Here is a 14,629-nt window from a genome sequence, read left to right on the forward strand (position 1 = left end):
GTAAAGTTCCTATAGGACTTCCTTTAATTTCCAAAAAGATTAAAAAATCATTATAAGGAATGAGTGGAGAGCATCAGAGATGATGGAAGTCTGATATTTTGTTGCTGTAATCTCCTCTAGGCCTTACTTCAAACTCATGATGTAGTGGCACATGAAGTTTACAGTGATGAAGCGCTGAGAGTTACACCTCCTCCCACCTCTCCATACTTAAACGGAGATTCTCCCGAAAGCGCCAACGGCGACATGGATATGGAGAATGTAACACGAGTTCGACTGGTGCAGTTCCAGAAGAACACAGATGAACCAATGGTATGGAGGCAACCTCAGTATATTTCTTGTCTCTGTACTAGTAAAGACCGGTATTATGATTTTAATGACAGCTTCTGCACTTGGAAGGAGGGTTGCCAGTATAAATAGAATAGTTCAGCAGCCATTGTAAATACTTATCCTCCTGTGTATACGCTTAACTTAAAATGCCATGTGTACATTCATACTAGTGCTGTACCACTGGAGGTGTTTTTGTTTAAAAACAGCCTTGTAGTAGTTATAGCAGATTAGGCTTTAAACCAAACTGAACACTTTGCATTTCAATACGAAATTGCATTTTCAACAAACCAGAATCTTATATGCTTATATATTAAAGTATTGCATCTTCACATATAAATAGTATCTCTTTTCATTACTCATATTTAAGTGAGTGGCAAAGTGTTTCTTTTAACCTTAAAATTTACACCCTGCCTTCAAGCTTTTAGGAAAAGTGACTTCTTAACCGCTAAAGAATCACACTGCTTAATGTTCTATTTTAAAAGTACAAACTTTTTTTTTTTAGGGAATCACTTTAAAAATGAATGAGCTGAACCACTGCATTGTGGCAAGAATTATGCACGGAGGAATGATTCACCGGCAAGGTAATTATGTGTCACAAATAGTTTTGTCTTCAAACACAATTATTTAGATAATTTTGTACAAACTGTGTAATGGCACGTAGTCCTCATTTCGATTGCTACTATTCCATAGTAATGTACTTCTCTATCTGGACGGAGTCCTGTTAACTGCCTTTGTTAACTTCCAGGAGCAGATGTCTGCCAGCATTTTGAGATGAGGACCTGCTATGTTTCATTTAGGCCTTAATTAGGATAACAGGAGCATAGCTCAGTAAGAGAATGAAGTACCAATAGTTCTGGAGCTATACTTACTTAATCTTCTGTTTAAAAAAAAATAAATCCTTAGACCAGTTACAGCAAAGATGAAAGAGCTTTGTGCCACAAAATATTTAAATTTCTCCATGTATTTTCACACAATTCTTAAGGATCTTTGTGTACTTCTGATGCTGAGGCTTATAAAAATGGGTTTTGAAATAAAAATATTTCTTGTGCCTAGAACTTGACTCTTTATTTTCAGTTTTCACTACTGTGGCAAGCCCTGCAAACATGCATGTTTTCTCATCTTCAGTCTACTCCTTTTTTCCATTTTGTGTGTCCAGGTCAGATGTCAAAAAGTAGCTGGGCTTTGTCCTACTTTTAAGCATGAACTTCCCTGGTAGGTTTTTAGCTGCAAGTTTGGATTGCAGCCTTAGAAAGGGTTATTTTAATTTTTCCAGTTTGTCATCTTTTTCTTTTGATGAACACAAAAATTTTCATCATTTGTCAGACCAAAGTTCCTTTTAGGAAGACAAAACATAAAACAGGGAAAGGGAACATCATTCTTTCCATGATATATTCATTTTATCTCCTTGATATGGTCAAACCTGTCAAGAAGCAGGTAAGATAAAACTTTTCATGCAAGCAAAGATGCAGTTCATATAGACCTTTATATTCCTTTAGAGGACCCGCTGGATTGAAATTTATTTGGCTTCTAAAAGTGATTTTAAAAGGAGATTGCTCTAAACTTCTTGGGAAGAGGGTTTTCTTCCAACTGTAATTAGGTAGTGCTGATCCTCTGCAGAGTGTTGTTTCACATGACTGTGTTCCATAATGGAGGTACTAAAACTTTTTAAACCTGTTAAAGCTGGGTAAAAAAATCCAGCTATGCCCATTATAAAACTCTGTTCTTTTTAATTATACAGTGTCTTTTATTTCTAAAGATTTGGGAAATTTAACCTATATGTGCTTCATCTAACTAAGGTAGCTCTTCTGCACATAGGTTTAGTTCGAAAAGTGTTTCTGTAGTATTATAATCTTTTTTTTTAATGTGTCTGGTTTTATTAGTGCTCTAGGTGCCTCAGCTTCACTGCTTCATTCAACATATCTAGATTTAGAGTTTTTTTACTGAATAGAACAACACAAATGTAAGTCGGCAATGATCTCAAGCACAGCATGTCTTTGAACCCTATTGACAGGATCTGTGGTTTTTATGTTTCAGGGCGGGGGGTTACGTTGTTGTTTTTGCTGTCTCCTCTTGCTATGTGGAGAACTGCCAGGCAATAACAGCAATGACTAGATAGTAGCTCTACTGAGAGGGTTACAGGAACTGTGTAATTTCAGGTCTAGCGCTATTAAGTACAAGCTACACAGTTCCTGGTCACAAAACCGTAGTGCTGCGAAGTCTGCCTCCCGACTCTGCCAGCTACATCTCATCCTGCTCATTATAGTTGTCCTTACTCAAAAGGTGGGGGAGCTGAAGTGGGAAGATAGGCCTGTAAAGATGCACCTTCCACAGAATTCAGCTCAATGAAAATTAAACACCAGTTTCAGTCATTAAAAATTGTCTTTTTGTTGACTTGTCTGCTTTTTTAGGATAAGTAAATAAATTGTATCTTAGATCTCAGGCTTTTAATTATGTCTTAGCTTTCACCTTTATGTCTATGCCTTAACTTAGCTCAGTTGTCTGTTTACTTTTTACCTGTGGATTCTGTTTAGACTACTCGTACTGTAAATATCATTTTCAGCAGATCTCCATATAGCCTGAGTTCTCAGCAACTCTCAGTACGTTAACCCATGGGGCTTTTGGTGCTGACTGGTTTTGGGGCATACGTGCTTAATGTGAATTCATTCTTAAGATGCGTTTAAGAACATGTTCCCAGTATGACATTTAAGAAGATTTCCAAAGAAGAGGGAGGACTTACTGGCTCTGCCCATTTAATGTCACCAGAAGAACAGCAGTTGCACATTTTCTATGCTACATTCTCAAAGTGACTTAATGTAAAACTCACACCGATTTTTAAGACATTGATACCCCTGATAAGTTTTATTCAATTCTAACAAAACGTATGTGATGACTTGGTGAAAATAAGATTATACATTCATAAGCTTTCACTTTCCTTTGGCTACAAGACATGTTTCCAAATAGGGACTCCAATAATTTGTCTTCTTCCTAATAGGGTAGGATTTCTCATACTTCTGTGCAGAGCAAGAGCACACACTTCCTAAAACTGTCTTCACTGTCTCTTGCAAAGATAAAGAATGAAGTCATTTACTCCAGAAATACATCCATTATTTGTTATTACAGAGGTGTTATACGTCAGTAAGTCATGAATAGCTTAGGTTCTAAATAAACTCTGCAGTGTCGATAGAGAAGGAACCAAAAGCAACCAAAATTAGATGATTAAGCCTAGGTATCATGGGAACTACAAATGGTATGGAAGATTTGTTACTCAAAGATGTCACGAATACTCTTCCAACAAGAATATTTATAAAGAGTAAGAAGTTTCTGCAAATAATAAAACCCTCTTCCCTCACAGAATGACCGTCTACTGCTAAATGTCCATGCTTTATTTCCAACTTTTATGTATACTGCTCTATTCCAGACATGAGCAGAACAACAGTCACTTCTGTCAGAGTAACAGAAATGGGAAGTGCTCCAGAAGAGGGGCTTTTATTTAAGTGCACTATTGAACTGATTTGATACAGGGATATTACTGAGTCTGATTCTCTTTCTAATATTTATTTCCATCAGAATTTTATTTTAATAATGCCAAAGAATCTTTATACTATTCCAGGACACATGCTTTTTCTGATTCAGTATTATTGTTTAATAACAATTACACTCACTTCAAACAGAATTTAATTTTAGCATGATACGGTCAACACAGAGCCTTTTTTTTTTTTTTATATATTAGATTATTTTTTTAAGAACTGGGTATTGAATGCCATTCTGCGAAAGTCTGCCAAAACTGAACTTTCAACGTGTTTCACTAGAGATTTGGTCATTAATATTCTAGATGTGAACTAGATTAATTTGAAACTCAGATGTAGGACTGTTGCATTCACATTCAGTAAACTATAAATTATGATAAATTTTCTACTGAAAAGTAGAAGAAAAATTGTGATGAATCCTTTTTTATAATTTCATTATCAGCAGATCAGCTGTAGAATTGTTCAGAGCATTTAATGTGGCTGAAGGACTTACTCTTGAGAGTACTGCAAGTTATTGTATTGGGCTCTCTTCTGTAGCACTGCCAAATGAGCTTCTGTTTCACAGAAGAGAGCCCAACGGGAATCATAGCAACAGAACTTTTGGGGATTCTTCTCCTTGGTTCAGGCTGTGCTTGTGTTTAGCAGGCACACAGTTAGATTTTCATACGTTTGTCCAGCTGAAAGTTTTGCTTGCGTGGTGTTCTTTGGAAAAACTTGACTATTTTGGATCAGGACAAGAATTTTAAGGATTTTTCAGGGATCTAGTTGATTGATTTTTTTTCAGGTAATTTTTCAAATGTATGGTTTAATTTAGGAAATGTTTGCTGGTTACTAGTTTTCCAAGTAAGATTAATTATATTAGGTACAGTAATTTTATTAGGGACAGTATTTAGGAAAGGATGCTTGCACAAATTATGTAAATCATACAGCAAAAAGAAATATATGCGAAGTAAATGGTCTTGTCATATTTCATTATATATGAGAAACAGCTGACTAATAATAAACCATGGAAGTCTTTTTTGAGAGCTGCTAGAGAATTAGGTAGTCTTGAGCTACTCAAGTCAGAAATTATCATCCAAAAAGAGCCTTCTAGGTTGCTTCTGATCTGGAAGATAATTCCTTCGCTGCCTCCTCCCTGTTGAGCTTTTGTAGTAACGTTAAGAGGCATGCTGCAGCATGCCATTCCCATCCCAGCTTCAGCAGGTCAGTTTATGACTTGTCTAAGCTAAGCAGACATTTGTTTCATCATCTGACATTGTAGGTGGTCACACCGATCATTTAGATTCAAGCTGAACCCACATGTACATACAGAAAATGCGTGTTCTAACTATGGCAAATCAAAATCAGAGAAATTAAAAAATGCAGTGGTTTGACAGATAAAATCAAGACTATGTCTAGAAGCCAAATGCATTAAGTAGTCATCTGATAAAATGCTGCTTGAATATTTCCTGTTGAATGTTTTCAGCTGACTAGTTGTAGATGACTTTCTCTTCAATGTGTGGGTTTTTGCAGTGTTCTTGTAAGGGACTGATGTTTGCCCCGTGTACCTTAAGGGCAGCCTGGGCACCTCATGCTGGTGCATTGACTGCAGTCTGAAAGATGGATTCATAATCTTTGGTAACTAATACATAGCTACCAAAGTCCTTTTCTGAATCTAGCCAAAAAACTTATTTTAATTTTGTTTCATATTTATGCCTTGTATGAATATTAGTACTGTCTTACAATTATCTCAAATTGTAAAAACGTGTTTGAGGTGATTGTGTGTGTGTTTTGTTAACTCCACAGGTACACTACATGTAGGGGATGAAATCCGAGAAATAAACGGAATCAGTGTGGCAAATCAAACTGTAGAACAACTACAAAAAATGCTTGTAAGTGCCTGAAATCTTTCTCCTGTTCTTTATAAAAGCACCTGTCCTGTTTTGACAAAACTTTTATGTAATTGCATTGTGACTTCTCCTTTTGCTTCTATTCTTGATAGCCTACATGTGCATGTAACACAGAGTTCCATGTTCAACTGTTAAAAGCGTTCTACAGGCTTTCCCCTGTTCTTTAGTAGTCACTATTTTGCACCTTATACCCAGGAATGGTAGAAGGCACCTCCAGGTGTCATTTTATTTGTTCTGTTTACTCCCATAGTCAGGATTATTGACACCCAACCATTCTTGACAGGTGCATGTCTGACCAACACTTAAAAGATATTGAGTAATGAAGGTTCCCTAAACTCTCCAGGTAGCTGACTTTAGTATATAACTCTTCTACATTTTAGAATTTTTTTTCTAATGTCTGAGTTTCCTTTGTTGAAATGCAGGAGTTTCTTCTCTTGTCTCTAGTGGGCATAACAGAAAAATACTGCTTTCCTCCTGTTACTGATCCCTAGTCTATAAAAATCACATTCTTATTTTAAATCTTCAGTCTACACCAAGTGTAGTCACTGAGTATACTATGAGAGAAAAGAAACTTCTGTTGACTATTGGAGTAATTGCTACACAAATACAAATATAATAAATCGTAGAACCATTCAGGTTGGAATTAACCTCAGGAGATCTCCAGTCCAATCTGCTGCACAAGGCAGGGTCAGCATTGAATGCAGCCCAGGTTGCTCAGGGCTTTGTCTTGTTAAGCCTTGAAAATAGCCAAGGACAGAGATTTGGCAGGACAGGTGTCTCTTTTGGCAACCTGTTCCAATAATTGTCATCATAGGGAAAAATGTATTTCTTATATGTAGCTGGAACACCCATTCTTTCAATTTATAACTGTTGTGGTTCATGGTTATTGATGTTACAAAGAAAAAAGATATTTTGAGCTCAGACAGTGTCTTTTTGCAGGAAAATTTCATCTTGGGCCTTGCTACTAGAGTCAGTTTGATATTCCATAACACTTGCAGATTTTTCTGCATGCAGCCCTAACCTTGGGATCTTGGATGATATCACTAATCCTTCTGTTGCATCCAGGACCGTATAGACAAGCTTAAGTGAGTCCAGGCAAATATAATTTTTTTATCATGATAAGCCAGCCAAAGAGTGAAAGGGGGAAAGCTCAGAGATCATTTGGAGTGATCTGCTTACCTTTCTGCCCAGATGAAGTCCTGCGGTTGTCAGCCATGTGGTGTCCCTTATATTCAAACTGTGATTTAAGAAGATATGGTTGAGCAAATATGTTGCCACAGTCTGCTGCTATCCTGCAGTTACTACTTGTTATGAATATTCATACACTGTAGTAAATGCAAACTGGCAGACCCCATATTCTGTTTTGCTAGAAGACTATTTCTTGCATAAGACTCCATGGATCACAAGAATATAGCTACAAAGAAAAGATTGACATGGAAGAAACCTACACATCTCTTCGTCTCTCACCTTAAAAGACAGTTTTAGGTTCTAGGCATTCAAAATCTGGTCAGGCGAACAAACTAATAATGTATGTTTATCTTTTAGATTAATGAGAGACAACTTAAATGTTTGTTTATAAGTGAAATGACAAATTAGTCATGGCATTTTAGCTTTTCTGAGTATTTACTTTAGGAAAACATACTGCTGCTCTCAAACTATGATGCTTTCCTTTCAAGCATTAATGATTACGGACATTTTATCTTCAATATCTTAGTCTTTAAAGAAGTGCTTCTCTTTTTGCAGAGGGAAATGCGTGGAAGTATTACCTTTAAGATTGTGCCAAGTTATCGCACACAGTCTTCATCCTGTGAGGTAATGAATTTAATGAACCATCCCATTTCTTCCTCAGTCCTGTAACTAACTGCCTGCTGATGGCTGAATGTTACTGCTTTCTGGGAAATTGTTTCTGCCTGTCCTGTTAGATCACGCACACCAATTTTACAACAAAGATAACGGAACATGAGTAGGTCCCACCTACCTACTCAGCCCTGCCTTCATATTCATCTCATCAGCACCTTAACTAACTCTTTACAGCCTATCAAAAAAAAAAAAAACCACAGGAAAGGGGATCCTCAACTCATGCATTTAGGAACCCCTTTTAAAAATTACAATTTAAACTCATTCTCCAGGAAGTCTATTAAAGTTCCCAAACTGAGGAACAATCCTCCTTTTTTTAGGCATCAAACATTATTTACTGCTTTGGGCTGTTAAGGGTTAATTGAATAATCTGTTTCTGTATAACCCTGTTGAGGTAAATTTGTGATGGTTGTCTGTAACAGTTACATGTGGCTTAATAGTATGTTTCCATGAGAAAAAATGGTATTTGTCATTACAGAAGAAAAACAGATTTGGAGTTAGTTCTTGTTGAACTAGAAACTTGGTGGTGTGGTTTGTGCACAGTAACGTTTAATTCCCTTCTGCTCACAAAGTTATATTCCAGACTGCAAGCGAAGGGAATTAAATTCTAGAAAATGGCTACTTGAGACATACTGTTCCAATTTAAGCATACAGATGGCATATGCACTGTGTAGAGGATGCCAGTCTTTCTGTGCCACATGCTTAACTGCACAAACAGTTCCCAAATTAGAATTCTGAGAGTGAAATCACAGTCCCCGTTGAAGTCAAGCACCTTATCTTAATTAGAGCTGTGATTTCACCCTAATTGTTCTTGTGTCTCAGCAGATGCTAGAACACACAGAAACTGCTGCTGTGATTGTCAGAACAATCTGTATGCAGGAAAAAAAAATACAGTTTTTGGGTTGCCTTTTGTACTTCTAATAGAAGTCAACAAGAAATAAAAGGGTTTAGAGGTAGAAGGTTTGACAGATTTTCACCTATGAGGCTGACTTTCTTAAAAGGTATAAGTACAAAAGCAAAAGTTTTTCATGAAATGCAAAGGCTTTAAAAAAAACTTCAAATAGAAAATTTAGAGCGTGCTGACAAATTTATGTATTAACTACTGTGCTGTAATAGCAGTAATAATAAATGATATCTCACTTCCCAATATTAAAATACAGAAACTGGTGAAACTACAGAGCTGCTGGGGAGATGATTATTTGGAAAAAATATTTTGGCATACAGCTTTAGATTAATACCATTAGGTGTCATTTTAGTTGTAGCAGGCCATCTCTTTTCCTTAGCTTTGTGTCCTTAGGTTCTTCATGACTGTTTCACAGAAGAGGGGAAAATGGGCTTTTACCTTCCTTTGCAAAAAACAGCAAAACTAGAAATATGTGGTCAAAGACAAGGCAAAATAAATAAGCATGTCTACTTATCACACTTCATGGCATTTAGCATTCATTTAATCAGAGGGTGCTGAGTGTTCCAGCTACTCAGCCACACTATGACTTTGGCTAGATTTTCAGCTGTTACCAAGTGTACACAAAAAACCAACATTTTTAAATCATCCTATTAAAGCATCACTAGTCCTTTGGTACAGAGAGAATTTTTTTCAGGTAATTTTTCAGGATTGTGATTCAGATGATAACTCAAATATTTAGCCATTGATAAAGACTAAAAATGAATGTTGAATCAACATTGCTAAGACACAGAGAGCTTGCTTCTCATGTCCTCTAGCAGGTTAAATTCAGAGATATTGGGTCTTCGCTAGTATAATGTTACTAGTTAAGGTATTTTTTGCCAATATTTCAATACAAATTTATGTTTGGTTTCCCCCCCTCTCTTCAGTCATGGAGCGGTGCTCACATCTCACATAGTATAGTTTTACCAGAAGAGGAATATAAAACAGAATCAATAACGGGGTTTTCTTGAGGTTTCTACCACAATCACATCATTGGACTGCAAAACATCTTGTTAATCTTGAATAAGAAAAACTAAATGTTAGTAGAATCAGAGGTGATCTGTCTTCCATATAGAATCCATCTGTATGCCTTATATAAATAAATGAAGGGGCACGGGATGTTATTTTTTTTAAATAACTTGAGATTTGCATTTCACTTGCCATATTTTTCTCCATTTAAGAGAAACGTTATAGTGGTGTTTTCTATATATTAAACCACTTCTGTATATTTAGGGAGTTCTTGTCCCTGTAGTATGTGATGGTACTTGAGTGTCACTAGGCAGTTTCCAAAATCTCAACTGGATAGTTGCAAGTTTCTTGGGGATTTGTGGCTTTTCCTGCACCCAGGCCTTCTATTTCATGGAGCAGACTTTGCTTATGACTTGTTCGGCCGTTGGTGTGGCAAATGGCCTGCGTTACTCAGGTATCTAGATGACACAGTGGCCAAGATGTTGTTTTCTGCTTCAGATACCCAGGAAATTACAGACTTACATAAATATGAACTTAAGTAATTTTTGCAATACATTCTCCTTAAGGCTGATGACTGCATATGCTGTTCATACATTTCAGTTTTATCCAACTGAGTAAGCATTTTGCTCTAGCTACATTTGCGTTCTTTGTACTGACAAAACACCCCAAGTAATCTTTTATAGTGTCGGATACGTGAGAATGGTAAGGGAAGTACATTTTCTTTTTTTTTTTTTAACTGGAAAACTTTCTTTATAAACACCCTTTATGTTTCAGATTGTCTTCATGAAACACTTAAGTTGTTTCATTAAGAAGAGCCTTTATATAGGAGATTTTTGAAATCTGGTGCTAATCGCCATGGATTTATTCCTTTAGTCTTGCAGTGTTTCCATTACTGCTCAAACTATGTGACTTTTTATAGTCTTAAATCTTTTTTACATTTCTATTAAAAATACTGCCAGAAAGGCAGTTGAGCAAGACTGAAATTGAAATGTATTTTGAGGTTTTTGGAAAGTCTCTAGGGTTTTCGTGGGTTTTGTTGTTATGGGGCTTATTTTTGTGGATCTGGCAAGACTGTCATTAATCTGGCTGGTTTTGTCACTATTGAATTTGATCAGGCCACATTTAGTAGACATAATTGACTTCTGCTATAGGGCTGCGTGTCAAATGCATTTATTTATCCTTCATAATCCACACATAAGTCTGCTATTTTTGGAAAGAAAGGCAGGTCCCTAGGAAATCAAGAATCTAAATGCCTTTGAAAATATGGCTGAACTGCCTAATTATTTAAAAACTGTAGATACGCCTCTTGATGAGCTTAATAGATCAGTTTCTTACAGTTAGTACTGAAATCACCAATAGCACTGAAAATGTGTATTTTCCTCAGTATGTTATGATGAACATTTGCTTTGAGTAGTATGCTGTTTTCTGTTGAGAATTGTTGGAGGAATACAAATCAAAACATTCTCAAACCAAGAAAATTTCCTTCAAAGGGAAAAGCTTTCAGGAGAGTCCAGAAATAGCGGCATTCTCCAAGTTACTGTAAACTTGTTTTTCTCCAAATTACTTTGCATCACTTTCCAAGGCTTTCCCATGCTAAACCATCACAGACTAGCAAATCACAACAAACTAGGTTTAAAAAAAAAAAAAGTATAATTAATTTTTTACTTCTTCTTGAAAGTGAGACAATGGCAGAGACAGAATTGCAGAAGAAGCAGAAAATCTCTTCATAAAAGAAGGAAGTCACTGCTTTTTTTCAAAAAAAGTATCTCCTAGTTGCTATTTGGTAAAGATGATGCTGATAATCCCATACACAAAAAAAGGAATAATGGTTTGTTGAGGCTTTTCTTTTTTCTTTTTTTTTCAATAATGAATGGCTTATTTGGTTTCATTTGAACATTTGAAACTTGTTATGCTGGAGTGATTTTGTAAAAAGAATTAGAACTGCTTTCCCCTGGTCTGTTAGATGTTGCCAGTAGTTTTGGGAGACAAATGAGTGTTTTGTTCTCATGCATGTAGCAGAACTATACAGACCTACAGACCTTGAACCACAATGATTTTACAGGCATAATATTGTCCTCAACTGTGTTAAAATCAAAGCAAGCATCTAGATAGCTTCATATGGAACTTTCTGTGAAATCATATCTAATGAGTCTGCAAAAAAGTGCAGAAGTTCTACATGAGTTCTACATGCCTGCACATCAAGGTACAGGCAGCAAAGGGACAAAGTATTGCCTGTCATTTTAACTCTTCTTGATGCTTTAAAATAGCTATGAGTGCTATCTAATTAACTATTATATATCTATTATCACATAATTAGTCTAAGTTTGAGAATATTAGTAGAGGACCTTTACCTGATTAATATTGCATGAAAAGTTTAGTTCCAATTCTGGTTTTTCATTTGTTCACAAAGGGCACTTGTATTGATAAAATGTGACAGGGATAACTTTGTTTTCTTTGAAAACTGTTTTAGCCCTTTTTTTCTGCTATCTTTGATATGCAAAATTACCAGACATTCCTAAATTGACCTTCAATGTGGACTATTATATTCCAAAATTCTTTTGGGGGTAAAGGGGATTTTTTTTTCACGATGTTTGAGTGAATTATTTTATGTCCTGAAGAGGTGGCTCAATTATCTGATCTTATGGAATTAAATACCATACAATCAAAATGGCATGTGAAGAAAATCGCTCTACAAGTGACTCATTGCCTTTGCAAAACCCAGTGAGGAATTCCTGTTATCCTTTCTGTAGAATTTCCTCATATGCCCCCCGCAACTGCTGTCTCCCCACTGAAGTGTAGGACCATGCTGGTAGTCGGGATCTAGAGAGGAGGCTTTTTAAAAGTGATATATTTTGGCAGAGTTTAATACTTCTATACTCATAAGAATGTTGAAGGAAAAAACCCTCAATGTGCTTTCAAGTGGATGAGGAGGGAGAAGAAAGTATCCAGCTTCCTTCTCAGGTGTTAGCTTTGGTGCCTTTGAGGCATCTTATAGAATAGAAACTGATGAACACTGACTTCCACCATATAGCTGAAAAAAGATTTAGAAGCATCTTTAAAATGGAATATGTGCCTCATTCTATTCAAAGACTATTCAGTATATAACTTTCACATAATTACCTTGAACAAAGATGCCAGTATGACTAATAGCTTTTAACATTGTCAGCCACCCGAGATATAAGAGGTCGCAGATACTCAGTAATTAAAAAGCTGATTGATTGCTAAGGCACTATAAAAATAGTTATTACCTAGCATACATCAAAATGTCAAACCTGCATCTTTAACTATGGAAAAACTTCTCAGATTTACAGAGTTTGTAGTGTGGAAACTTTCACAGATGAAGCAGCTAAGCAAATGGTTATAAGGCTGTGGATGTAACTGTTCTTTTAAATATCTGTGTTCCTGTGATAGTGTTGTGTTGTTAATGAACCTTGTGTCTTATTTCAGAGAGATTCCCCCTCTACATCCAGACAGTCCCCAGCTAATGGTCATAGCAGCACTAACAATTCTGTTTCGGTAAGATTTCCAGTTCCACACAGAGAAAGCGTGAAAGTTTTGTTGGTGCTCATCTGCCATTACTGTTCTACTTATTGTGTGGTCAGTGGAAAATTCTGTCCTGCTGATAGAACCAAGGTTATTACATATGTAACTCCCCGTTTTCTTTTTTTTAAGATTTTTTTCCAACATATCCTTATTAAAAGCCATATAGTGAATTAAATGTTAATAACTGTAATGTGACACTTCAGTCATTCATAACTCATTGTTAGCAGTTTCCTCAAAACTACGCAAAGGTTTAAAGTGAAAGTTTTATTTCCATCCTGAACTTTGGAAGCAGTGTTTGAAGAAAGAATAACTGTGCAGTTGGTATTTCAAGACATTTTAGACTCTTTTTAAGTTTTGTGTTTTGAGAGACCACTGGAACGTGTACTGGTTTCCGCTATCTGAGTTAACGAATTGGTGTGCCCTCTGCTGTTGTGGTACGTGCACATACTTTGTGGAATATGAGCCTTGCCTGGACATGAAAAGCGAAAGGAAGTGGCTTTAAACTGCACTACAAACCAAGCTATTATCATCACATCTTTAACACAAAGTACTTCAGTTTCAGATATATTCAGGTAGAAAGGCGGTGGTGATCTCCTGTTTTTCTAAAGTATATTAATGTTGCAATTTGTGTTGTTTATCATTTGTCATCGTTTGGACCAATGTAGTAACTACACATGCAAGTTCCTTCAGTAAGAGTGCTGCAGTATCATGAGTTCATGGGACTAGCTAAAAAAAAAAAATGCACACAACAAAAAAACCGAGTAACTACTTCTTTAACTATTAAAAAAATTACAACTTAGAAATCATTTGCCACAAGGTAAAGTGCTTATTAATTAATATAATGAAAAATAATTGTGTAAATGAAAAAATTAAAACTTTTGTGAATTAAATCGAATTTGTAATATGATGAGTAGTTATAATCTTAATCCTTGGCACAATTAATCATATTATACATCATTAATTTTTTTTTAATAGTCATAATAGCCATTCTTCTCTTAAAAACAGGACTAAATATTAAGTGGAAAAGGCATCACATAAAGAGCCTCTTTCACTTGACAGTGCTTTTGTGTTGAAGATGCTGAAGTTTTTATTAAAAAGCACATTCTCTATCTGCTTAAACTTTTTACCTGCTTTCTTCAGCTTGCTGCTAAACAGCCTGGGTTTGATTTTTCTTAAGAAAAAAAATATTTCTAAACATGGGTCAACGCTTTATACTTTTGTCTGACTTACCATTTTACTGTAATGTAATATGAATCACTAACAGATGGTGTTGTGTACCCTTAAAAAGTAAAATGAAAATTTCTTCTCCTGGGTTGACTTTATTCTGCAGGACTTGCCATCGACAACACAACCAAAAGGACGACAGGTGAATAGATATCCTCCATGGGAGTTTTTGTAAACTTAGCTGCTAGTGAACATCCCTGCTTATCTTTTTCCCCCTCATATTCTGTATGTGCTGGACTAAAACATTTAAGCTTGGAAAATTTGTTCCATTTTTTTCATTTTTCTTTTTAACTCATTTGTTTGTGGCTAATTCAAAATAGCATTTTTTTTCATGTGTCCATATGTGTGAG

The 14,629-nt window shown here is 35.9% G+C and overlaps 1 protein-coding gene across 23 annotated transcripts in view; it reads left to right on the plus strand.

Annotated features, from left to right (window-relative positions):
• The window catches only part of CASK (calcium/calmodulin dependent serine protein kinase), a 225,610-nt gene that overhangs the window by 187,525 nt on the left and 23,456 nt on the right, over positions 1-14,629 (plus strand). For 8 of the 23 annotated variants that reach the window (XM_055703031.1, XM_055703030.1, XM_055703035.1 and 5 more), the window contains 6 exons: positions 121-309; positions 830-908; positions 5,640-5,725; positions 7,487-7,555; positions 12,960-13,028; positions 14,386-14,421. In XM_055703031.1, the coding sequence (XP_055559006.1) occupies positions 121-309; positions 830-908; positions 5,640-5,725; positions 7,487-7,555; positions 12,960-13,028; positions 14,386-14,421 (528 nt within the window). The remainder of the gene's footprint in view (positions 1-120; positions 310-829; positions 909-5,639; positions 5,726-7,486; positions 7,556-12,959; positions 13,029-14,385; positions 14,422-14,629) is intronic. The other 15 variants (XM_055703039.1, XM_055703046.1, XM_055703043.1 and 12 more) reach the window with 3 other exon arrangements.

Source organism: Falco cherrug, chromosome 2 (genome assembly GCF_023634085.1).
Source record: "Falco cherrug isolate bFalChe1 chromosome 2, bFalChe1.pri, whole genome shotgun sequence".
Taxonomy (NCBI): domain Eukaryota; kingdom Metazoa; phylum Chordata; class Aves; order Falconiformes; family Falconidae; genus Falco; species Falco cherrug.